The following is a 26232-nucleotide window of genomic DNA, read 5'->3' on the forward strand; positions in this document are numbered from 1 at the left end:
GAAATAAAAAATTAGAAACAGCCGGGGGGAGGCGGGATAGAGGGAAGGAGAGGGAGAAAGAAGTCGTATTTCAAAGTGGCTTTTGTCTTTCTAATCATTTCAGTTCTTAAGATCAGGAAATGAACTCAGAGTGATTTATGTTCAGTGGGGAAGGCATCTTAGTCATATGATCTTAAATAAGTAACCATTATTTTTGGCTGAAATTTGTCTGTTTGGAAAAGTGTTTTGAGCATGTAATAATATTGATAATTCTCAAATATAATCATGGCCTATCTTGTTGGAATAATAAAGTACAATATCGAATTAAATTATACTCTTTATTTGGAGACACATAGAAGATGCAGTATTGGACAATGTGATTAAATATAGTCAACTTTGTTCTGGCAAGATCCATTTATAATGTGGAAGAATTGGAATATTAATGTAATATTTTCCTTCTTCTTATTTGTATTCACGAAGAGCAGAATAATAATTGTAGAAGTGCCAGATTGGCTCTGCCAGTGTGTTTGCACTGCACTGACAGCACCACCACTCCTGTTCTCTGTCTCGCCATTCCAGTGAGCTGCAATGACTCATTTGCCAGGAGGTCAGTTAAGTGCCTCCACACCACAGCTGTCCACGACTGTTTAAGCCTGATGGCTTTAGTTCTTGGCCAAAGAAACAGTTTGGGGCTTAGCTTTCGTCAACCCATTCAGAATAATAATAATAATAAAAATAGCAAGGGAAAGAATAACTTTAGACTTGTTTTTGCCCAAATTTTTGCAGGCTGATTCTGCCTCTTCCTGTCTTTGACATAGCACAAGCAGAAGCAACCCTTGCATTATGTGAGATAGGAAAAATAGAGCAAAGCTGAAAAGTGATTGGAGACCAGCTCCCAGCAAAGGCAAAATAATTCCCTTGCACTGGTGCTGGGCATTGTGGTCGTGATCCTGTACTGCACAGCATATATTAAGAATCTTAAGAGATTATTCTCTGTGGAAGGCTTTCTTCTCTTGTATTCTCTTCTCCATGTGAAAAATGTACACTCTTATTTCAGGCACCATCCCAAATTATGGTTTTCTTATGCCAAGCACAGTTAAGAACCCACAGCATGGTTTGAAGTTGCAGACGTACGGCAAGTAATCTGTAGTTTAGAGGGGTTTGTCTGTTTCCATCTGATCAGCACACAGCTTCATAAATCTGCTTCTGTCTCCATGGTGTAGCAGTCTCTGTAGGTGGAGCACTGCCCCTAGCTAGCGCAAACCACAGCTTGCAGAATTTATGTTTGCAAACCAGCTTTAAACTGTGTGGTTCAATATCCAGTTTTGCAAACCATGGCCTGTAAATTGGCATAGCTTCAGACATGACGCCAAATGATGGTTAAGGAAAGACCATAGCTCAGTGATGGCAGAGTACATGCTGTGAATGTATAAGTGTCTCAGGTTCAATTCATGACTTCTCTAGGTAAGACTGGGAATAGGCCCTGGCCAGCTACTTCCAGCCAAGAACAGTTTGGGGATGGGGAAACCTGTGATCCTTCTGACATTGTTGGACTCCCAATTCCTATCAGCACCAGTTAGAGATGATGAAACACAACAGCATCTGAAGTGCTACAGATTCCTTATTCCTGGAGTAGACATCACTGAGATCAATGGACCAATGGTCTAATTCAGGACAATGCTTCATGTTTGCAATTTAGCTTTATGTCTGAGTACAACAACTGTCTCATATAGTCAGCATTGTGCAAATAGTTGTTTATGAAGCACTGGAAGAAATGCTGCCAGCAAGTGCAGTTTGGGAAGGATGTTCAGAAGTCTCTAGCACACTAATCTATGCACAGAGAGACTTAACTGCAGTAGTTTCCTTGCATAGCCAGCAAAACTTTCAGAAAACAATGCTAGGAGCAAGAGATAGGTATCACTCAGGGATTTATTTTTAAGAAGAGAGTATGCCAGAAGAGAAACGACAATAGGCTATGAGAGATGGATCATGACCATTAAATGTTGAAAAGTACCCAAAAAAGCCTCTGGTAGAAGGCTGCTCAGTGCATCTCTGTATGAGTCATTGTTCTCTCCCTGCAGGCGTAAATTACTGAGTTTTTTTGGCCTGCAATGTAATTTTTTGTGGGGGGTTTATAGCTCAAGTCTCAGAAATTTGGGAAACACTGAAGGTTGACTTAAGTAAAATGTCACACTGCTTTCAGCATCTCATTTACACCACAGTAAAGTAGTTTCGATAAATTGATGCATTCATGGTGATGGAGAATGGTCATTTGCATACCCGCCAATTGGAAAAAATGGAACACCCTGTTTTTTCATGTGAGATTGCAGAAGCCATTTTGAGTGCTGCATTCTTGCCTTGAAAGAAACACATTTTTCAGGGCAAGATCGTGGTCTGGGTCCCGGAAGATGCACATCCCATATTTTTTTAATCTGCAAAAGTTGGATAGTATGCATTTGAGTGTGTGTGTGTGTGTGTGCGTGCGTGCGCGCATGGGCCTTTGTCTTCTCAGTTTGTGATCCTTTTCTTGAAGAAACAGAATAGAAAAAGGAAGAGAAAATTAGCTTCAGTTTGTGTATGCATGCACACACAAGTATGTGCATGTAGCGGGGCTTAGCAAGATTATGATTTCACGATACCATCATAATGCTGAGATGCTACCTCAGAGTAGGGAATTAGTCATTGTGATTTCCATAGCTCTTAGGCTAAGGATGTGCCGACCTGATGGGCATTTGCAAAAGTTTGTGGAATGGTCATGCAAACCAGGGGCAAATGGTTGAGCAAGACTATTTTCTTTCAACATTTCCTCCTATGTCCAGTTTCTCACAGAGTCAAAAAAAAAAAAAAATCCTGCTGGGGTGTGTAGATCCCCATTCACATGTTGCATTCCTTGAGCTGCTATAACATCCCTTCTTTCTGTGTGGGTCTTAGAACTAGAATCCTTACTTGGGCTTCCATGTCTCAACTGTTCCTGCTCACACAAGAGGCAGGTAGGTTTATAAACAGCTTATCCTGATTACAAACTCACATAGCAACCTTCCTTTCCTGTAGTTAAGCTGAACAGCTCAGGCCACCTTCCACTTGCTCCAACATACACACTGAGATGGAACAATTGAGAGCAGCACCCCGTGGGACTAAACCACACCAGGAAAGTAGGGGGGGGGAGGGAACCAGACTGTTCCATTATAGTTCCCTCGAAAATGCATCCAGCCACAGTTGTCATTCATTCCAGACTACGCAGCATCTGTTAATTTGAAAGCATTATCACGAATCCTCTTGGCTACCTCACACACATTGCACTGCTAATTCATAGGGGAAGGAGAAGGCAAAAGGTGTCTGCTTTTTTATATCTAGTGTGACATGCAATAATGGTTAAGTAATAAGAAGTGTGATAGACGTGCTCTTCCCACGTGTGTCTATTCCTTCTATCTGGTGAGGAGTTTTTAGGTGTTTCCTTCATATCAGCTGTACAGTAGCAGCCTCTCTGACAAGACTGATCATTGTAATCTTCTGCGTGCTTATTTGTTCAGTAGAATTCACTTGTAAGTAAACACGCATAGGATTGCACAGTAAATGCATCTTTTAAACATGGTTGAGTGTATGCAGTCTGCTGCACCCATTGTCAATACTGTCAGCCGTATGCAGCCAAACATGGAGTTATGAATGTATGTCCTAGGATTGGTTCTAGAGTCAGGACTGTTAGGGCAGATCCCACAGGAGGGCTTGTGTATGCTCCTGGACTCCATCTCCCATCAGGCCCAGCCAGCACGGCCAATAGTCAAGGATGATGGGAGTTGTAATCCAACAACATCGGGAGGACCACAGCCCCCCACCCCTGGTTTACACAGAGCTTAGGAAGCAAGAAACATGCAAATGTAGTAGAGGGTCAATCTGGAAGGCAGAATTTATCACAGGCCAGGGTCAAAGCCAAAGAGTGCTGTCTTACAAGGAGCCTGGAGAGACGCATGTGCCGTGATTCTTGTAAAATTTATCTGAGGGAACCAGCTGGAGGGAACCAGAGCATATCTGGAGGAGAGTGGGGAGTCCATCTGTACCAAAAGAGGGTAGTTACCTGAGCAGGGATGGGGAACCTGTAACCCTCCAGATCTTGTTGTGAGGCGTGAAGGCCGCTCCCTGCAAGGCCCTTTCCACCTGGCCTAGGGGGCGAGGCCCACACTGACCCAGCCCTACTGAAGAAGCTCCTCATGAAGCCGGAGAAACAATGCCTGGCTATTGTTTTATTGATTTAATATGGTGTACACTGCTTTGAGGTTTTTATTAAAAAAATATAAAGTGGTATAGAAATTTAAATAAAATAAAGTAAATATTTTTGGATTACAACACCCATCATCACTAATCATTGACCATGCTGGCTGGGGCTTATGGAAGCAGCACCCACACAAGATCTGGAAAGTCACAGATTCCCCATTGATGGGTTGGAGAATTATAATGCAATACAGTGGTACCTCAGGTTACATACGCTTCAGGTTACATACGCTTCAGTTTACAGACTCCACTAACCCAGAAATAGTACCTCGGGTTAAGAACTTTGCTTCAGGATGAGAACAGAAATCGTGCTCTGGTGGCTCAGCGGCAGCAGGAGGCCCCATTAGCTAAAGTGGTGCTTCAGGTTAAGAACAGTTTCAGGTTAAGAACGGACCTCCGGAACGAATTAAGTACTTAACCCGAGGTACCACTGTAGTTGCTCTTATCATGCTATGTCTTATGTACAGTTTCTCAGCAAGGTGGTAGAGTGAGTGCTGTGAGTAAGGTGTTTTGAAGCAAACCTGAAATATGTTTTGGTTGCTTTGCTTCATATTTTTCCTTCCTCTCTATACTGACCTGAAAGAACCCAGTTAGCTTTGAGTCCAACAGCAAATTCTGCCAACTTGTATGATTTCTATTGAAACATAATGTTATTTTCATAAACGTTTAATTTGATCTATAAACTTTAGAAAACTGCACTGCTCTTTGGATGGCAGTGCCAACTTGCTTGTGATTTACATGTATCAGGTGCTAAATACTGAATGCAAATTCAAATTTAATAGCTGACTGTGTATAATTAGCTAAATTCATAAATACCAGATGACAGGTTCTGTACTCTTCAGTGCAAAGTTTGCATTTTTAAACAGCACTTTAGATCCAAGTTCTCGTCATGTAGGTTTGTGTAACTATGTGAAATTTGCAAATTGTTCTGAACATTCAGTTCAGCTGTTCCCCAGCTGATGCTGTTTACTCTGGAATAGTCCTATTGAATTCAATATGTTAAAAAAACTCATCAATTCACAAATGATATCAAGTTATAAGCAAGACACTGAAAAAAGTTCAAATCTAAGTTGTAATACAAATACTGTCAAAAGCTTTTTGTTACTTAACCTCCCATGTTTTTCTTGAGACACTTTAGTTAAATAATTGTGAGCTATAATTTATTTTTTTCTGTTTTTTGTTTTAAAGAGTTCAAAACTTTACCGGGAACTAAACTGCAATTGTTTTTGGCTAATGCCTGTGTTAGAACTTTGGCTTTTTATAAAAGGTTACATGCAATTTGATAGAATTTGTAAATTGATAGGTTGTTTTTGTCTTGTTTTTATTGTATCTTCTCTTTTTGTGCTTGTGTGTTTGAATGAGTAGACATGATCCTGCTGTGCTTTGTAATAAAGCTATTTCCCCCTCCTTCCCAAGTGTGGAGGAAACAGGATGTCCAGGGAGGTGTGCTGTCTTCCAAGTGCAAAGATTCACAATGTGACAGAGAAGTTGCCAAGTCTTATAAAACCCATTGACTGCTACCCCTTTCTTCTGATTCATGTGGGTACAAATAATACTGCCACACACAAACTTCAGTGAATAGCATAGGACTGTGAGACTCTGGGCAGGGAGCTGAAGAGCCTTGGGGCACAGGTGGTCTTTTCATCACCCCTTTCTGTTTAAGGTCATGCCCCAGGAAGAAAGAAAAACATACACAGGTGATGTCATCATGAAGGGTTTCACTTCTTGGATCATGCCTCCTGCTTCCTTGAGGAAGGACTTCTGGCAAGAGATGGACTGTACAGTGGTTGGCAAGAATCTGTTTGTGAAGAGTTCCACAAACCTGATCAGGAGAACGTTAAGCTAGATCTTGAGGTGGAGGAAGAGAACATTACAGACAACAAAAGAACACCTAGTACTGGGGATAATAGCTTCATTGATTCACAGGAAACTGAGGTGGTACTCCAGAAACCTGCTAAAGAGCAAGAAACTACAAGAAGGAAGCAGTTGGAGAGAATAAATCAAGGTTTCACTTGTCTCTATACAAATGCACATAGTATTGGAAACAAGCAAGACGAATTGGAGCTTTTAGTACAGGATGGCAAATATGACCTGGTAGGCATTACTGAAACCTGGTGGGATGAGACTCATGACTGGAATGTAGGAACTGAGGGGTATAACCTGTTCAAAAGGAATAGACCAAACAGGAAGGGAGGAGGAGTAGCATTTTATGCTGGGAGGAGCACAGAGAAAAGAGATGCCATGGTGCATCTGCAGCAGCACAACCGGATACCTTCATCTGCCCCAGCTGCAATGAAACATGTCTCTCCCATCAGCCATATCAGGCATTGTAACCTTCCAACAGTTGGATGCCAACCAACCAACCATGGGTGATTCTGATTTGGTTTGAGCTCCTCTACCCCTTTGTTTTGTGTCTTGTGTTTTCATTAAAAAAGAATCTGACCCTGAAGTTTCCCCAATATGTTGTAACTGCCATGCTGTTTCTCAGTGGTTTGGCTATGTAGCGGTAATAACTCAGTTTGCTATTGGTATGCGTAATATTGGCATATACAATATAGTCAACAATGAAGGATGCTCAAGACTGGCCAGGAGCTCTGGCTACCCTTGGTCCAAGGCTGCTACTGCAACACTCTTCTTCTGAATCTTTCAATGTGTTGAGGTCTTTGAAGGGGATGTTCCTCTACTCCTAGAAATGTTGCTGTGGTTGCTGTGCAATAAGAAATACATTTCTCAGTGCATTCATAAATGCTGTATATTTTTATGAGCTTCTCTTCAAGACAGCTGAGCAAGTCAGTCCTCAAAATGGTCAGTGCATTTTTTTTTTACTAGTCCACAAACGCTGATGTTAATTATTTATTAGTTGTTACATTTATATCTCACCTTTCCTGCGAGGAGCTCAGGGTAGAAAGTGACTGGCTCAAGGCCACGCAGGGAACTCGGTCCAGTATACCTGAAGGAGCGTCTCCACCTCCATCGTTCTGCACGGACACTGAGGTCCAGCGCCGAGGGCCTTCTGGCGGTTCCCTCATTGCGAGAAGCCAAGTTACAGGGAACCAGGCAGAGGGCCTACTCGGTAGTGGTGCCTGCCCTGTGGAACGCCCTCCCACCAGATGTCAAAGAGAAAAATAACTACCAAACTTTTAGAAGACATCTGAAGGCAGCCCTGTTTAGGGAAGCTGTTTAATAGGTTATTGTATTTTAGTGTTTTTTTGGAAGCCGCCCAGAGTGGCAGGGTATAAATAATAAATTATTATTATTATTGATGTCTGAGCAAGGATTTTGAATCCAGGTCTCCCAGGCCCTAGTCAAATACTGATCATTACACCACACTGCTTCTGTTTGTAGCATCTTAAGAACCTAAAGACCGAAAGGGAGAAGGAAAGACACATGAGGTACTTTCCAGTTTGCAAAAGCCTCCATGCTTGCCTGCCCAAAAGAGATTCTTATTCATCACAGGTGATTGTCCAGCTAGCTATTTACATGCCTGCTTGTAAAGTATTACCATATTTTGTACTTGTTGTCACTTATTGAATAATCAGGCATTTGTTGAGTAAATGCAAATGGGGAACTTCCTTTATCACCGTCTTCCTAGCCTTGCTAACCCATTTGGCACTATAATTGGTATGCACACTCCATGGCCTATAATTTCAGTTTCAAGACATTCACTGACTACTGCATCACTCTGGAAAATGTTTGGTAGCTAAATTAAGAATTTGGAAATGCATAGTAGGCAGCAATTCTGTCACCCATGAAGATGTTATTCCCAAAGCGCTCATTCCCACAACGGTTTTCTAATTTGGCTCCTGTTAAAGCTGGATAGAATTGACTCATATGTCATCTTGAAGCTCCCCCACAGCTGCGGCTCTTTCCCCCTGCCTCTTTTGCAATGCTGCAGTTGCAATCTTGGCCTGGAGCATGACATCATGAGTTCCGCAGCGTGGTCAGGATCAGTCTTGGGTTGGCAAGCTCTGACTCAGGAGGCGGAGGAAGAAGCAGAAGAGGGAGCTGAACGGTGGGGGCGTAGTTTGGAGGAGGGGGGAACCTCCCCTTCGCACCCTGACTTCAGCTGTTGCGGAAGGGGGAGCAGGGGTGCCGGCTCCCCCCCTCCAGCCTTCCTGTGAAGCAGAGAGCTTCAGTGGAGGCTGCAGAGGGCTTTGATCAGCTGAGGGGTGTGCCTCAACTGGCAGGTACACTCCAACTAGATGCAACTTTTGCATCTGCCTCTATGGAGTGTGTGTCTGCAATCTAGACGTTCTCATAAGGCAGGGGTCAGCAACCTTTTTCAGCCATGGGTCGGTTCACCGTCCCTCAGGCCATGTGGTGGGCCGGATTTATATATATATATATATATATATATATATATATAATATTTATTGCTTTTTAAAAAGGAAAAAGAAAGAAGAGAAACAAAAAAAAAAGAATAAGAACAAGAAAAAAATAAAACAATACAATATACAAAACACAACCTCAACACCTCACCCAACATGATAAGCTAAACAAAACAAAACAAAAACAATTTAAAAACATACATCATTCCTTTTCCATATTCTAACTTTCATTCCCTTATATCATCGACCTCCTCTCACCTCCCTCTTTGTATTCCACTTCCATTAATTGTTTTAGCAATTCCTTTCCATCTTTCTCCATTTTCTATCATATAAATGTCTTAACATATTTTTAATCTTATTTCCATTAAAATTGGTATACTTATTTAAACTTAACTCCTTATAGCATTTCTACTAAGGCCATAAAAATTCATTCCAACATTTTCCTGTCACTCATTAATTTTACAATATTTCTATATATAGACTTTAAATCTTCCAATCTTCTTCCACCATCTCCTCTCCCCGGTCTCAGGCTCTGACGGACACTTCCATCCACTTCATACAGTCCATCACCCTGGAGATCTTATGTCCGAGGCTCTTAACTCTTTTCCACATCCCTTCTGCAGTTCTTCTTCATATTCTTTGATGCTAAAGAGCAGATCTCGAGGAAACTCCAATCCAACAACACTTCCACTCCCTCGCGACAGGTCAGCCAAATTTCCACAATTAAAGCTAGGATCCATAAAGTATTTCAGGGCATATTTCAAAATTCCTCCAACTCCAAAGGCCCCCCGAGCTCCAGTTTCCTCCTGACCCAAGTCCATATTCCAAAAGTCAGTTAATCCCTGCATAGAGGGATCTTTCCAACTTTCCTTTTCCAGTCCAGTCCAGGCCAGCCAGTCTGACTTTTTCTAGTTTCAATCATAAAGGGCCTCAACTTATAGTCTTCGATTTGCCTCTGTAAGACTAAAGCTCCCCCTTGTATTGCTTTAGGTTCAACAACAGCAACTTTCTCCTTCTCATTTTCAGCAATTTGTCCTGCTAAAATAGATTCCTGTGTCAAATCCTGAGTAATTTCTGTATTGGTGCTCACTTTTGGTCCCAAAATGTCAGTTTTAGTAATCATAACACCCAATTTTTAATGAAGCTGTTCCAGCAGATAATTTGTCTTGCAAAATGCAGTTACTAAGGCTTCTCCTGTCGACATTCTCGAATGTCCAAGGTCAATCTCTAGTTCCCACACTTCTTATCAAGCAGCTGGAGATTTCCCAGCTCCACTCTTGTAACAGTTTCAAAAGCTCCCTCTAGAGGGAAACAGTCTCCACTTGTATCAATCCTTTCAAAGAAAGTTCAAAAAGTAAAGTTGGTTTCAATTTTCAGTTACTTTTCCTCCCTTTTAAACGCAGAAGCGGACAATGGAAACAATATATTTCTCTTATTCAACCAACTGTCAACATCCGTTCTCTTCGCTGTCAATGAACTTTCCCAAAACGTCAATCACTGTCAGTCCGTTCCCAGGTTAAGAGCAGTGGGAATTTAATTCTAATCACTCTCTCCTGCAGGATACACGGTCCAAAATTCCCTCCCTCTTCTCCTGCTTCCAAGGGGGGTCTAATAATTTCAATCGATGGAAGTTTAATCCTTTACATAAGGTTTTCCAAGACCTTAACTTGTAATAATAATAATACTAATAATAATAATAATAATAATTTATTATTTGTACCCCGCCCATCTGGCTGGGTCTCCCCAGCCACTCTGGGCGGCTTCCATAAAAACCAAAAATACACTAAAATATCACATATTAAAAACTTCCCTGAACAGGGCTGCCTTAAGATGTCTTCTGAATGTCAGGTAGTTATTTATTGCTTTGACATCTGATGGGAGGGCGTTCCACAGGGCAGGCGCCACGACCGAGAAGGCCCTCTGCCTGGTTCCCTGTAGCTTTGCTTCTCGCAATGAGGGAACCGCCAGAAGGCCCTCGGCACTGGACCTCAGCGTCCGGGCAGAACGATGGAGGTGGAGACGCTCCTTCAGGTATACTGGGCCGAGGCCGTTTAGGGCTTTAAAGGTCAACACCAGCACTTTGAATTGTGCTCGGAAACGTACTGGGAGCCAATGTAGGTCTTTCAGGACCGGTGTTATGTGGTCTCGGCGGCCGCCCCCAGTCACCAGTCTAGCTGCCGCATTCTGGATTAGTTGTAGTTTCCGAGTCACCTTCAAAGGTAGCCCCACGTAGAGCGCATTGCAGTAGTCCAAGCGGGAGATAACTAGAGCATGCACCACTCTGGCGAGACAGTCCGCAGGCAGGTAGGGTCTCAGCCTGCGTACCAGGTGGAGTTGGTAGACAGCTGCCCTGGATACAGAATTGACCTGCGCCTCCATGGACAGCTGTGAGTCCAAAATGACTCCCAGGCTGCGCACCTGGTCCTTCAGGGGCACAGTTACCCCATTCAGGACCAGGGAGTCCTCCACACCAGCCCGCCCCCTGTCCCCCAAAAACAGTACTTCTGTCTTGTCAGGATTCAACCTCAATCCATTAGCCGCCATCCATCCTCCAACCGCCTCCAGGCACTCACACAGGACCTTCACCGCCTTCACTGGTTCTGATTTGAAAGAGAGGTAGAGCTGGGTATCATCTGCATATTGATGAACACCCAGTCCAAACCCCCTGATGATCTCTCCCAGCGGCTTCATATAGATGTTAAAAAGCATGGGGGAGAGGACGGAACCTTGAGGCACCCCACAAGTGAGGGCCCAGGGGTCTGAACACTCACCCCCCACCACCACTTTCTGAACACGGCCCAGGAGGAAGGAGCGAAACCACTGTAGGACAGTGCCCCCAGCTCCCAGCCCCTCTAGACGGTCCAGAAGGATGTTATGGTCGATTGTATCAAAGGCCGCTGAGAGATCCAGCAGAACTAGGAAACAACTCTCACCTTTGTCCCTAGCTCGCCGGAGATCATCAACCAGCGCGACCAAGGCAGTTTCAGTCCCATGATGAGGCCTGAATCCCGATTGGAAGGGATCCAAATGGTCCGCATCCTCCAGGCGTGCCTGGAGTTGTTCAGCAACCACGCGCTCAATCACCTTGCCCAAGAAAGGAAGATTTGAGACTGGGCGATAGTTGGCCATACTGGCCGGGTCTAAAGATGGTTTTTTAAGAAGCGGTTTAATGACCGCCTCTTTCAGCGGATCTGGGAATGTTCCCTCACAGAGGGAAGCATTCACCACCCCGCAGAGCCCATCGCCCAGCCCTTCCCGGCTTGCTTTTATTAGCCAGGATGGGCAAGGATCCAGGAGACAGGTGGTTGGTTGTAAGCTCTTTGCTTCAGTCTATTTACAAAAGGGGAAGGCGGACTTCCTGTTTTGAACCTTCCCCGTTCGGTGTCAAATTAAGGTATTTAAAAATCCAATTTTCCGTACTACTCACGGGTTGTTGTTTAAAGTCCAATTGTCCACAGGAAAAAGTCAGCGCTCTCTGGCAGCAGCAATGCGGCTTCACTCCGTGAAAGAAGCGGTTGATTCAAAGCACCGTGCCACTCACCCCACGTCGCTCCGGATCCCCAGAACAGGGTTTCCCCGTGAGTAGGGGAGGCGCAAAGGGTGCCAGCCGAATCCCAAGTTCACAGGCTTCTTCCGCCTGTGATTTCAGTGGGTCTCCGCCTTCGCCATGGCGGTTCAGACCCTACTTTTCACGGAGCAAGTTCCTCCCATTCGGAGGAGCTCCGCCATTGCTGGAGGCGCTAACCCGGAAGTCGGATTATATATATATATATATATATATATATATATATATATACACATACACACACACACACACACACACACACCGTATTTTTCGCCCTATAGGACGCACTTTTCCCCCTCCAAAAATGAAGGGGAAATGTGTGTGCGTCCTATGGGGCGAATGCAGGCTTTCGCTGAAGCCTGGAGAGCGAGAGGGGTCGGTGCGCACCGACCCCTCTCGCTCTCCAGGCTTCAGGAGAACCGCGGCGCCAGCCCCACAAGGTCGGGGAACAGCGGGGAGGCGGAACGCTGCCATCCCGCTGTCTCCCAATGTGGTTTGGAGGCTGACGGTGGGGAGACGCGTGCTTCTCCCCGCCGCCAGCCCTGCAAGCTCCGGGGACAGCGGGAAGATGCGCTGCGCCTCCCCGCTGTCCCCGGACCTGGTCTGCAGGCGGGCGGCGGGGAGAAGAGTGCTTCTCCCTGCCGCCAGCCCCGCAAGCTCCGGGGACAGCTGGGACGCGCAGCGCGTCTTCCCGCTGTCCCCGGACCTGGTCTGCAGGCGGGCGGCGGGGAGAAGAGTGCTTCTCCCTGCCGCCAGCCCCGCAAGCTCCGGGGACAGCTGGGACGCGCAGCGCGTCTTCCCGCTGTCCCCGGACCTGGTCTGTAGGCGGGCGGCGGGGAGAACAGTGCTTCTCCCCGCTGCTGGCCCCACAAGCGCCTGGGGGGGAAATAATTTTTTTTCTTTATTTCCCCCCAAAAAAACTTAGTGCGTCCTATGGGCCGGTGCGTCCTATGGGGCGAAAAATACGGTGTGTGTGTGTGTGTGTGTGTGTGTGTGTGTGTGTGTATATATATATATATATATATATATGTATGTATATGGGGAATGAACAAATTCCTATGCCCCACAAATAACCCAGAGAGGCATTTTAAATGAAAGCACACATTCTACTCATGTAAAAACACCAGGAAGCCCCCACAAATAACCCACAGGTGCATTTTAAATAAAAGGACACATTCTGCTCATGTAAAAACACACTGATTCCTGGACTGTCCGCGGGCTAGATTTAGAAGGCGATTGGGCCGGATCCAGCCCACGGGCCTTAGGTTGCCTACCCCTGCCATAAGGGAAGAGCGTCTTGCAAGTGAACACACCTTGTGTCATCTTTTAAAGCTGATGGGAAGGGCAGGGATACTTGTTGGGACATCTTTGTCATGTCCGTCCAGTTCTGAAGTTCTCGCCCTGCTCTCAAACTCTGGAACTGTGATTCCTGAGCCCTGCAACATCTGCTGCCAAGGCTCCAGTGTTACTTGCCTGAATAAACATCTCTTCCTTATATAAGTAAGAGAGTGGGTCTCCTTGTGCTGGAGCCAGGACATGTAAACCCTTCTCAGTGATTGGCCTTTTGGTGGCAGTGGGGGAACATGTGCTTATGTCAATACACCCACTTTTCTTTTTATGTGTGGGCACATCCAAATTTATAATGGCTGCATACCAATTTAACTGCCATGGCTTCTCCCAAAGAATAATGGGAACTGGTGAAGGTGCCAAGCACTCTGTATATGAAATCCCCATCCCTTCTGCTTAAGAAAAAGCAGCATCCAGATTTTCTTAGGGAGAAGGAATTATTGTTTAAATCTGTCATGATGATACGCTCATAGTATTGTCACTAAGTGGTTAGGAACCCATATCCATCCATCTTCCCTTCTGCAACTCCTTGTAGCTAGCTACTCATTATTTAAGTGGTCGTTGGCAAGTCTTAGGTTGAGAAGCTGCCTGTTCCCAATTTATATATAGCAGAGAGATGGTGGATTTGAACAAGGTTTACCTCCTCTTTTCCATGGAGCAGAGCAAATATAAGGATCACGATGATGAAGCTTTCCCACATGTCATGCAAAGTGATTTCCGAAAGATCAACACAGTAAGAACAGAATACATTTATCCCCCCCCACAGCTTGCTTCTTAGATGGCTTGTGGATGCCATTGCATTACTTGAAAATATGGCTAGAGTGACCTTTCTCACATAATGTACTACTCTCTATAATGAAAAATATGTTTCTCACAATGAGTAACAGGATTAAACTGTTGCAGAGCAAAACAGAAGGCTGGAGAGGGGGAGGTACTTTGGAGAGATGCTAGTTCATGTTCATAACATTCTAATCCAAATACACATTTATGATGAAGTAAAAAGTACTCATAGGTTCAACTCCCCCCTGCCCCAATACAGGAATCATAGCTAGCAAATCCCTGACAGATGGCCATCCAACCTCTGCTTAAAAACCTCCAACGACAGTGAGCCCTACACCTTCCCAGGTGGTCCATTCTACTATCAAGCAGCTGTTACCTTCTGAAAGTTCTTCCTAATGTTTAGTTGGAAACTCTTTTACTCTTTTCTTGTCATTTGAATTCATTGGTTTGGGTCCTGCTCTCTGGAAAACAAGCTTGCTCCATCTTCTCATGTGATAGTCCTCCAGATATTTGAAGATGACTGTCATATCACCTCTCAGTCTTCATAGACATAGCTAACTTCCTCAACTGTTCCTCATTACAGTGGTACTTATTTCCAAGTAAATATGCATAGCATGATGTAATGCATTGTTCTCTCCTCTAATTCCATGCCATTCCTTACATTTTTAAATTTTGAAGACTTTCTACATGTCATGCAACTCACAAATGGAATAAATAATGCTAGTAATAGTGAAGGGAGGAATTCAGTGTCATGCTAAGGTGTTTATTCCTTTGGGGCAAGCGTTTTAGCTTCCCAGACATAACCACCCCCTCTTTCTCACCCCCCCACCTCTTTCAGGGGTTCTCCTCACCTCCACTGAGCAAATTGGGTGGGTGGGGCATGTGTGTGTGTGTGTGTGTTTGTGTGTGTGGGAACTCTGTTGCTCAAGCAGAAGTCCTTTGGCAGGTTCAGCATTCAAAATTCACCAGTTGCATTTTGCACCTGGCCATTGGCCAGTTGTGACCAAGTGAAGATGCCTGGACACCAGGATGGAGCCTGATATCTCCACCATCTGGAGGTGCATGCCTAGGGATCCTTGGATCTTGACTGTTTTCACACGCTAGCAAAATATCCTGTAGAATTCTGTTACATTTTATCTGTACAATCAGAAAGAATTTCAGGAACCAAAAAGTCATATTGAAAAATCTGACTTTGGAGCCACCTGGCTGAAAAACGGCAACCAGGCATTCTGTTTTGGCGACTATAACCCTGGTTTACGGAGCTGTTTGGCACCTGGCTTATATACCCCAGTTTCTAACACTGGTTGAGTCTCGCCCAACATAACCAAACATATCTCATTAACACACATTTACCTTTCTTGCCAACATGAATTTGTTATTTTCCAAGGGATTCTTTACATATGTTTCCATAAAAGTAAAGAAGATTAGAAACCTTCAACCAGCTAAGACATAATCTATTTCAGAAACACTAATTTAAATATATTTTGTGTCAATCCAAGATGCTGTGCTAATTGTACCCCTGACTTCCTCCCCCCTTTCATTGTGATGATGGCAGTGGCTTCTCATGTAGGCATTTGTAGATCAGATATTGTCTGAAACCTTTCTAAAGAATCCCTCTCACACACGGGGAATTGTTGCCTTTGTTTAGCAACCATCACTTGTTAACTGCCCCTTATGACCTGGAAGAGACTGTTCCAAAGTTTCTTTTTCAGCGCTGTTCCCCAGACGCACTGCTGGCAGTCCCTGACAATTCACCGACAAGCCTCCCACAGCCGTCTGTCAAGCCTTAACCATCTTTTGGGAATTGCTCTGCAAGCCTATTCTGATGGAGGCCTTTATTAATAGGCTTGGTGCCTCTGCCAATAAAACGATGGATTCATTAGTTCTGCCTCAAGTACATTTCAATGTGAACAAAAGTGCCATATGGTAGTACTAGACTGTACGACGTTAGGAACACTTTCGGAGCTCAGGTTGTTCCACTCGACAGTATACTTCCTCTCTCTTCCTGTTTTCATGGGGTTTTTTTCCCCGTATGAAGGAATTTCACATATTGTATATAAAACTGCCGAGTTAATTAACAGGAAGGCTGGAGTCCTAACTCCACTTAGCTGGGAGTGAGCTCCATGGAATTCAATAAGACTTACTTCTGAGTGGATATTGTTAGGGTTGCACTGTAAAGTTTTAGTTCAGTAGTTCCGAAACTCCACCCCGCCATAGATTTCTGAGGTTCCTCCACATGTTGTTTAATATGCAGTTGAAGAGGCTGACAATGGGACCCATGGAGGGGAGTGTGGGAAGTTGGGAGATTCAGAGAAATCTCTATATATGGTTATGTATCTGGTACTGTTATAACCTTTCACTTGTAAAATAAAATAATAAAAAATATATTTCAAAAAAAGAAAGAAGGGGGTGGATTTTTGAGGTTCCTGGCAAACCACATCATGATTTTTTTTTCCTGTTGCAGCAATTGCAATGTAACGTGCTAGATGCTGCATGATTTTTAATCATATTTTTTTAATGCATCTTTCTTGCCTTGTATCTTATTGTATTGCAATTTGAATGTGATAGAACTCCTTCAAATTGAAGTTGTAAGTGAGAACACTGGCACACCTGAATGAAGCTTGCGGACAGCCCATTGGTGGGCTGCAGAACAGTTCTAGAATCCCTGGGTTAGTTGACGAATTGGTTGAGCAACTCAAGCACCCCTTTTTTGTGTGGACACCAAGTACAGTGGTACCTCGGGTTACAGATGCTTCAGGTTACAGACTCTTCTAACCCAGAAATAGTATCTTAGTTTAAGAACTTTGCTTCAGGATGAGAACAGAAATTGCGCGGCTGCGGCACAGCGGCAGTGGGAGGCCCCATTAGCTAAAGTGGTACCTCAAGTTAAGAACAGTTTCAGGTTAAGAACGGACCTCCAGAACAAATTGCCACATTTTTCGCTCTATAAGACGCACCTAGTTTTTGGAGGAGGAAAACAAGAAAAAAAGTATTCTGAATCTCAGAAGCCAGAACAGCAAGAGGGATCGCTGCGCAGTGAAAGCAGCAATCCCTCTTGCTGTTCTGGCTTCTGGGATAGCTGCGCAGCCTGCATTCACTCCATAAGACGCACACACACATTTCCCCTTACTTTTTAGGAGGGAAAAAGTGAGTCTTATAGAGCAAAAAATACGGTAAGTTCTTAACCTGAGGTACCACTGTACAAGACACCTGTGGGCTTTCATCTCCAGGTGTTGTTGGAGTGCAACCCTCACCAGCCCCAGTCAACCTGGCAACTGGTCAGCCTATCAGTTTGAAAGCACGACAGTGCAAGTAGATAAATAGGTACCGCTGTGGTGGGAAGATAAATGCCGTTTCCATGCGCTCTGGTTTTCATCATGGTCCTCTGTGCACTAGAAGTGGTTTAGTCATGCTGGTCACATGAACCCGAAAACTGTCTGTGGACAAACACCAGCTCCCTTGGCCTGAAAACAAGATGAGCGTTGCACCCCATAGTTGCCATTGACTGGACCAGGGGTCCTTTACTTTTTTTTACCTTTACCTAGTTAAGTGTTCTAAGGATTGTAGCTTCAATGTGCTTTATAGGTCTCCACATCCCACTTTGAAAAATGCTAATTGGGTTTGATTTTGATCACATTAATTTCACAATTAAAAAAAAAATTTTTTTTCTCCAAGGAGCTTAAGGTGGCCTACATGTTTTTCTCTCTCCTCATTTTAACACCCCCCCCCAGGAACTCTGTGAGGTAGGCTAGGCTGAGAGGCCATGACTGGTTCCAGGTCCCCCAGTGAACTTAGTGACTTCATGGGGATTTGAGCCCTTGTCTCCCAGCTCCTAGTCCAACACTCCAACCACTGCACCACACTGTCTCTCAAGTGTATCAAGCCTGTGATTCCAGCTGAGCAACTGGCTTTATTTCTGCAGTTCAGATTCCAGTGTAGTTTTTCCTCAGGAGCATTATTTATACAATATTTGAATTTTGAAGCTATTCGCTGTGAATTGTTTGTCATGCTTTTAAAGATAATGAATTGCCTTTTGTCCCTGTTCCATTTTTTAAAAAATGGTTGTTTTTTGTGTTCATTTCTGAGATAATCCATACACTGTTCATCTTCCTATTGAGCTCAGTAGGACTTCCAAGTAGGAAATTGTGCTTTAAATGATTTTTGTGATGCATTGGGACCATTTGTTTTTGTTTTTTTGCTGTCCCCAACCTTTTCGACTTCTTTGCAGCCACTTTGTCTTCCCTGCATACATCTGATGCACGCTGCTGGGACAAAACCTCTCTCTGCCTCTTTAATCGAGCTCTCATTTTGACTGGCATTTGCCACCTGCCATGCAGTCTTCCAAGATGATTCACACGGCTTCTCCAGTAGCCCAAGACTACATGCTTACAACATCAACAGTGTTTTCTTGCATACACTTACTCAGAAGCAAGTCCCACTGTGTTCAATGGGGCTTACTCCCTCCCTAGAAAGTGTATTTAGGATTGTAGCCAGAATGAGTTGCATGCATGTCTGTGCTTTCTGCGCGCACACACACAAACACACACATCTATCTATCTAGGTGGCACCCCCCCACCAGTGAAGAAGTGGGGAGCAAAGATTGGGATCCACTGCCCCTGTGGATTGTGCTGCCTGAGGCAGTCGTCTCACCTTGCCTCATGTGTGGGCTGGCCCTGCTATCTATTGTAAATCACTTAGAGACTGCTCTGAAATTACCGTATTTTTCGTCCTATAGGGCGCACCGGCCCATAGGACGCACCTCGTTTTTTGGGGTGGGGAATGAATAAAAAAAAATTATTCTCTCCCCCCAGCCGCGGCTGCCGCCCCAAGCCTTGCACACGCCTGCCCGAAGCACGGGGCACCCTCCGGAGGGCTCCACGTGCTTCGGGATGCAGGCTGCCGCCCCAAGCCTCGCGCACCCGGCGGGACCTCCCGCCGGGCGCGCGAGGCTTGCAGACACTCGCCCGAAGCACGGCGAGCCCTCTGGAGGGCTCCGCGTGCTTCGGGCGGCAAGCTGCCGCTCCAAGCCTTGCGCGCTCGTCGGGAGCTCCTGCCGGGCGCGCAAGGTTTGCAGACACTCGCCCGAAGCACGGGGAGCCCTCCAGAGGGCTCCGCGTGCTTCGGGCAACAGGCTGCCGCCCCAAGCCTTGCGCGCTTGTCGGGAGCTTCTGCCGGGCGCGCAAGGCTTGCAGACACTCGCCGGGGCTGCAGGCTGCTGCCAGCAAGCCTTGTGAGCCCGCAGGAACTCCCGCCGGGCTTGCAAGGCTTGCGGATAGCTTCCTGAAGCCTGGAGAGCGAGAGGGGTCGGTGCGCACCGATGCCTCTCGCTCTCCAGGCTTCATTCGCCCCATAGGACGCACACACTTTTCCCCTTCATTTTTGGAGGGGAAAAAGTGCGTCCTATGGGGCGAAAAATACGGTAAGTGGTATATAAATACAGGAATTAAATATGAATGAAGTGGCGGTTTGCAGTTTTTTATCTGGCATCTTTGGACTCCGAGGCAAGGCCTTTTACTTTCTAACTGCTCTTCTGCCCTTTCTAAGATGCATTATTGTTGTTGCATTATCACACTAACCCAAGTTCAAGATCCACTCAGCAAAGAATTCTCAGATCTTCCCAGCTTAGAGAATCTTCACAACAGGCAGGCAAGAGTGGCTTTAGAAATCTGCATTTGGAGCCTGTGCAACACTGAAATTTATGCAGAGGCTGCTGCTAAAGGCAGATTTCTCCCCTGCCTCCAAGCTTCAACAGTGCAGTGCAAGGCCATGTTTGCCTTCCTTTGCTGAAGCAGCTCAAACTCCTAAAGTGGCACAAGGGGGGGAAATGTCCCCAGCTCAGGCTCACAGAAGTTCAGCTGAAGAGCAAGAAAACTGCCTTTCTGAGGAGAAATAGCAGGTGAAGGCAGCAGCTTAGCAACGCCAAGAAGCTGACTTCGCTGCCTCAGATCTGGAGGAGGGCTTGACAAAGGGAGAGAGAGAGAGTGCAGAGCTTTGCAGCACTGAACTGCAAGGTTCAGTGGTGTGGAGAAAAGCTATCGGAGAAGGTTGGCACCAGTGGATTGGAAGACCGGAGGCAGGATGAATGCCAACTTGCTGGGAACTGCAGCAGTAGCTGTTGTGCTCAGCTTTCGCTTGTAGGTTTCCCCGGTTGCTCACTGTGAGAACAGGATGGTGGGCTAGATAGATAGGCCACTGCTCTGATCCAGCAGTGCTTTTAAGATTGTGTGAAGTGAAGGTTCTACACATGGGTGACGGAGGCTGTGCAAACGTGGCGCCTTGCTCTGGTGTCCCCACTTTGGGAAGATAGAGGGAACTTTCAGGGACTGAGAGTGGGACTTTGTTGTTGTTGTTTAGTCGTTTAGTCGTGTCTGACTCTTCGTGACCCCATGGACCAGAGCACGCCAGGCACTCCTGTCTTCCACTGCCTCCTGCAGTTTGGTCAAACTCATGCTGGTAGCTTCAAGAACACTGTCCAACCATCTCATCCTCTATCTTCCCCTTCTCCTTGTGCCCTCCATCTTTCCCAACACCAGGGTCTTCTCCAGGGAGTCTTCTCTTCTCATGAGGTGGCCAAAGTATTGGAGCCTCAGTTTCAGGATCTGTCCTTCCAGTGAGCACTCAGGGCTGATTTCCTTCAGAATGGATAGGTTTGATCTTCTTGCAGTCCATGGGACTCTCAAGAGTCTCCTCCAACACCATAATTCAAAAGCATCAAGTTAAAGCTATGGTTTTCCCAGTAGTGATGTATGGAAGTGAGAGTTGGACCATAAAGAAGGCTGATCGCCGAAGAATTGATGCTTTTGAATTCTGGTGCTGGAGGAGAGTGGGACTTGCGGTAGTGAAATATCATAGAGTACATGTACTCAGGCCTCTGAACTCTTCAGGTCCAGAAGAGTATAGAGAGGTGCAAGGTGATGCCTAAGGATTGGTCAGACACTGCTAAATAGATACTAGGAGCCCAACCTTCAATATTTGCCTGGTCAGAGAGTGTAAAATACGAAGTTCTGGAAAGATAAAACTGTGTGTGTGTGTGTGTGTGTGTGTGTGTGTGTGTGCGTGTGCCTGCACATACTACTGGTTAGCTTTCTGGTATAAATGTATTCAATATTGGAGTCATTGGAAGTTATCTTTTTATTCTTTATTTTTAAAACACATTAAAATAGTATTTGAAATTAATTTGAATAGATTTTATGTATAGGCTGTTGTTTTAAACTCTTTTTTATATTTATAATTTTGTACCCATATGTTGTTTAGACAGGAAGCAGACTTACAGAGATTGTTATACGAACAGCAGGTATCGTATATAAATATGTAAAAGTTACATATATGAAAACTGTTAAATTGTTTGAACAGTTTTTATACATGTAACTGTTCTATATATGTTGTTATGTTGCAAATTTCTTTGAGATGCCTAATGGGAAGAGATTCATAAATGAAATAACAGCAGCAACAATATATTATAATATAATATAATATAATATAATATAATATAATATAATATAATATAATATAATATAATATAATATAATAATATCTCTCTGTGGTAGCTTATCTTAAAGTTTTAAGTGTCTATACGCTTATCACATTTATAAATTTTAAATTTATTGTTGTACATTGTTATAAATGTTTGCCTTCCTTCTGGGATTGTACCCCCAAGTGTGTTTTATAAGGTGGTCTCCGACCATAATAAATTATATATAATAATATAATATAATATAATATAATATAATATAATATAATATAATATAATATAATATAATATGGTCATAGTCTAGGGGAAGAGCCATAACTCAGCAGTAGAGCATTTGCTTGTGTGCAAAAGGCCACAGTTACAATTCTTAGTGTCTCAGTTCTAGAAATTTTCTCAGTTGCTATGACGTATGTGTGTTTTTGTCTGCATGAAATCCTCCTGAGAGAAATACCTTCAGCTCAATAGCCCTGTAGTTGGCTGCCTAATGGGTCACAGAAGGTGCTGCAAGGTCTCTAGAGAGACCCATGTTTTCAAATAAGTGCAGTCGCAGCAATGCTTCTGCCTAGTGGGAGACACTTCTTATCTGTGTCCATTTCACGTGATCATAATACACACCCACCTACCCACCCATCCACTGTACCCTATACATTGGCACTGCAATGGATGGCCAGCCCAGGTTGTTCTTTCGAGAACTGCAGAGTTCTCCTCTGGCTCACTAAAAGATTTGTCAATAACTCTGGCTGAAAATTCTGGGGGCTGTTTATTTCACTACTAGCTAACAAGCTAGTAGTGAAAGTCCTTCACTGAGGTGATAGCCTGGCTGATGGGCCATTAAGGGAAACAAAGGAAAGGGGCTCTGTGCGAGATGGCAAATGGGTGGTGGCCCTCCCCCAGCTCATGGTTAGTTAAGCCAGAGTTTAGAGTTGAGTTGCTGTGGTGTGGGCCAAAAGAAAAGCTGGAGAGAGAGTCTGAGCAGTGATTGATTTCTGTTTGAATCCAAGGCTGTGGCTATGGGGGGGGGGGGGAAGAAACAAGACTTTATTGGGGTGTTAATGCTGTGAACCCCCCCATCACAGCCTCAGATTGTATATATGTGTAAATAAACTATATATTATAAAGACACTGCAGTCTCCATTGTGCCTCATTCCAAAAGGAAGTACAAATCCTAGGTAAGTGTCTCGAACCCCTGGAATTTCTCAGCGCTGGGGTACTGTGCAAAAATATATAACCCCATGAGCTTCAAAACCCTGATTGGGCCTGGGCTCACTGATGCGTACATAAGGATGCTGATGGGACACCCTCCTTTTATGTGTTTGCTGTGGAAATATCAGTATAATTTTGTAGAGTAAAATGTAGAGTTTGTTGTATTACCATGATATGGAAAGAAGCACAAGACCAACCCAACAAGATGATGGTGCATTGTCAGGGATTTGTGTACTCATTGGTGAAATAATGGAAAAATTGCATTGAGGCTAAGAGAAGAGAAGATGAATTCTGCAACCTGTGTTCATTATTCAAGCTGAGCTCAGTTTGCACAATTTTATTTTGCAGTCTTTCTTCTGGCATATGTATAAATATAGATATATAATTTTGGCATAATATTTTATATATATATAATAAAATTTTGGCATAGACATTGAAGCCTCATAGTCCATAGGCATTGACCATGTATTTTCAAGCATACATTTGCTGCCATAAGGACTCGAAACTTAGACTGTTTTTCATATTAAAGCTGAGATTTTCATTCAGTGTTCAGTACCACATAATGGCTGCATTCATACATAACATTAACTCAGGTAGGGAACCTGTGGCCCTCCATATGTCATTGGACTCCAACTCCCATCAACCACAGCTGGCATAACCAGAGGTCATGGAGAAAGAGAGCTGTAGTCCAGCAATATTTGAAGGGCTGCAGGGCTACATTAAACCATGTTTTAGTGTTACGAACTGCAGTGAGCTGCAGGTTTTCATGCTTCTTCTTTCCCCTTTGGTACACCTTCAAGGAGGCGTTTGGAGTGCTTTTCTTTTGTTTTAGATTGATCATGCCTTGTTGTGACTTTCATGTCTGGGCAGACTTTGGCTAATCCTTGTAGTGGTTTGTTCAAACAGTAGTTCAAACCACAATTTGTGATGCTATCTTGTTTCAACAATTCATAACCATAGTTTAGGCATAACAGTAAATTGTGGTTAATCTAACATGGAAGCAGAAGCTTACAATCTTTTTTTCATAGCCATACCTGGAAGAAGAGAGGGGAAGGGGGACACATAACCTGACCTTTTTTTTTTTTTTTTAATAATATTTATTAAAATTTCCAGAATAAAAAAGGAAAGATAGAAAAAAGAAAAGAATAAAGTTTACACTTAATTTCGTTGACATCTTTCCCGGACTCCCCCCCCCTCTTGTATTCCCATTCCATAAAATTAGTTCCACAAATTCTTACCCCAAATTTTAAAACCTTATTATAATTATAAATAACCCATTTATTCAAAATTATTTTATCTTATTTAACCATTTCTCCTTATAGTTTTTATGCTTCCCTAAGCTCGACCCCAATTCCCTTCCACGAATTCCCCTATTTTCATAGAGCAAGAAAAGATAAGAGAAAAAAGAAAGAAAGAAAAAATACGTAATTTTACAGCCTTTGGATTCCAAATCTCCCTCCCCCTTTTCCCGGTTCCGATCCCCAAAGTTCATCCATCTGTCTACTGCCAAACTGGAGAACCCACGTCCATGTCTCAGTTCCACTTTGCCGTCTTTTGATAGCTTTTGGTTTCTGAAAGTCCAATCTCGGAGAAACTCTCAAAAAAGATCATTCTTCTTCCATCCAGACCTCTATGTTTAAGAGTATAACTCAAATTCAGTTTCTTGATCCTTTTAAAGTCTGGATGTCCCAAATGTTCCAACTTCGAGTTTAGTCCAGCTCTTATTCCTCAGGTTTCTTTTTCTGTTCTGCTGCAAGAACCTTCTAATTCAGAAACTTCTTGTTCTCCCCAGAGGCTTTATTTATTCAGGAACATAAACTTACGTCAAGTCCCTTCCTTTCTTCAATAGATAAATCCATTGTCTCCTTTAGTGTAGAAACCTCTGTAGACAAAATAATGCTTCATTTTTGCAGCTTTCCCAAGAGATAACAAATCCTGCTCAATTTCATAGTATTTTTCCACTTGCTGCTACCATAACCTGACCTTTAAAGCCCTAAACGGCCGCGGCCCAGTATACCTGAAGGAGTGTCTCCACCCCCATCGCTCAGCCCGGACACTGAGGTCCAGCTCCAAGGGCCTTCTGGTGGCTCCCTCACTGTGAGAAGTGAGGTTACAGGGAACCAGGCAGAGGGCCTTCTCGGTAGTGGCCCCCGCCCTGTGGAACACCCTCCCATCAGATGTCAAGGAAATAAACAGCTATCTGACTTTTAGAAGACATCTGAAGGCAGCCCTGTTTAGGGAAGTTTTTAATGTTTTAGCATATTTTTAATATTTTGTTGGAAGCTGCCCAGAGTGGCTGGGATGGGTGGAGTATAATTATTTATTATTATTATTATTATTATTATTATTATTATTATTATTATTATCATAATCATCATTATCATTATCATTATCATCATCATCATCATCATCATCATCATCTTTGTAACACTAAATAACAACTTAGTGTTATGTATGAATACAGGTTTTGTGTCTTGTTAATGACTGTGCAGGTATCATTCAGAAAGCTGATAACTATGAATTGGAGTCATTTTGTTAATTGTTTTGTCAAAGCCAGAACAATCACTTAAGCAAAATCCACCGTTTGTTTACCTCTAGTCTTGTTCTTTGTTGAATTCATACAATGCACCATCATCTGTGGACTTGACAATGCTTCCCTCTGATTTATTTTGAGCAAATAAGGCAAAAATGTTAAAATGACACCCCTCCTCCCATGCAGTTTTTAATCGAGCACAGAGATGAAGATTGGAGGCAGGAAAATGGTGCCCCCTCTGGAATCTACTGCCAAAATTCCACGTCTTCATGTCACTTCATGGTAAGACCAACCAGACCAACCTTGGGAATAATCATGTATGGTGACTGAACTGTTGTTCCTCTTTCTGCTCATGAAAAAAAGAAAGTTACAATTCAGACAGATGCCAGCCTTTATGAGGGGCTGCAGCACCAGACTATAAACACTCTTGGCCACAAGGATGTATTTTTAGCTGAAGTGAAAAGCTGGAAATGGCATTGCAATATTTATACACCAGTAACTCCTGATTATGCTGTATATCAAGATGTATAGGTTGATGTGCCTACTGGCTGATAATACCCCTAGCCCCAATAATATTTTAAAGCATTTTCTATGGTGCTTCATCCGTATTCCTGGCACACACTATTTTATATAGGACTGTGGGAGTGCAGTAGTCTTGATGTGTTTGTATTCCCAGCTAAGAGTGAAATGACTAACATGGGCACCATCCTCTCATTCTGGCTATTACATCAGTGGCGTAGCGTGGGTTGTCAGCACCCGG

The 26232-nt window shown here is 43.9% G+C and overlaps 1 protein-coding gene across 6 annotated transcripts in view; it reads left to right on the forward strand.

Moving 5' to 3' along the window:
- Positions 1-26232, forward strand: part of SLC4A10 (solute carrier family 4 member 10) — a 173680-nt gene that overhangs the window by 17831 nt on the left and 129617 nt on the right. For 4 of the 6 annotated variants that reach the window (XM_079976521.1, XM_079976525.1, XM_079976522.1 and 1 more), the window contains exon 2: positions 25659-25754. The exons of the other annotated variants lie outside the window; for them this stretch is intronic. In XM_079976521.1, the coding sequence (XP_079832647.1) occupies positions 25659-25754 (96 nt within the window). The remainder of the gene's footprint in view (positions 1-25658; positions 25755-26232) is intronic. 6 annotated transcript variants of the gene reach the window in all.

Source organism: Podarcis cretensis, assembly GCF_951804945.1.
Source record: "Podarcis cretensis genome assembly, chromosome: 1".
Classification (NCBI taxonomy): Eukaryota; Metazoa; Chordata; class Lepidosauria; order Squamata; family Lacertidae; genus Podarcis; species Podarcis cretensis.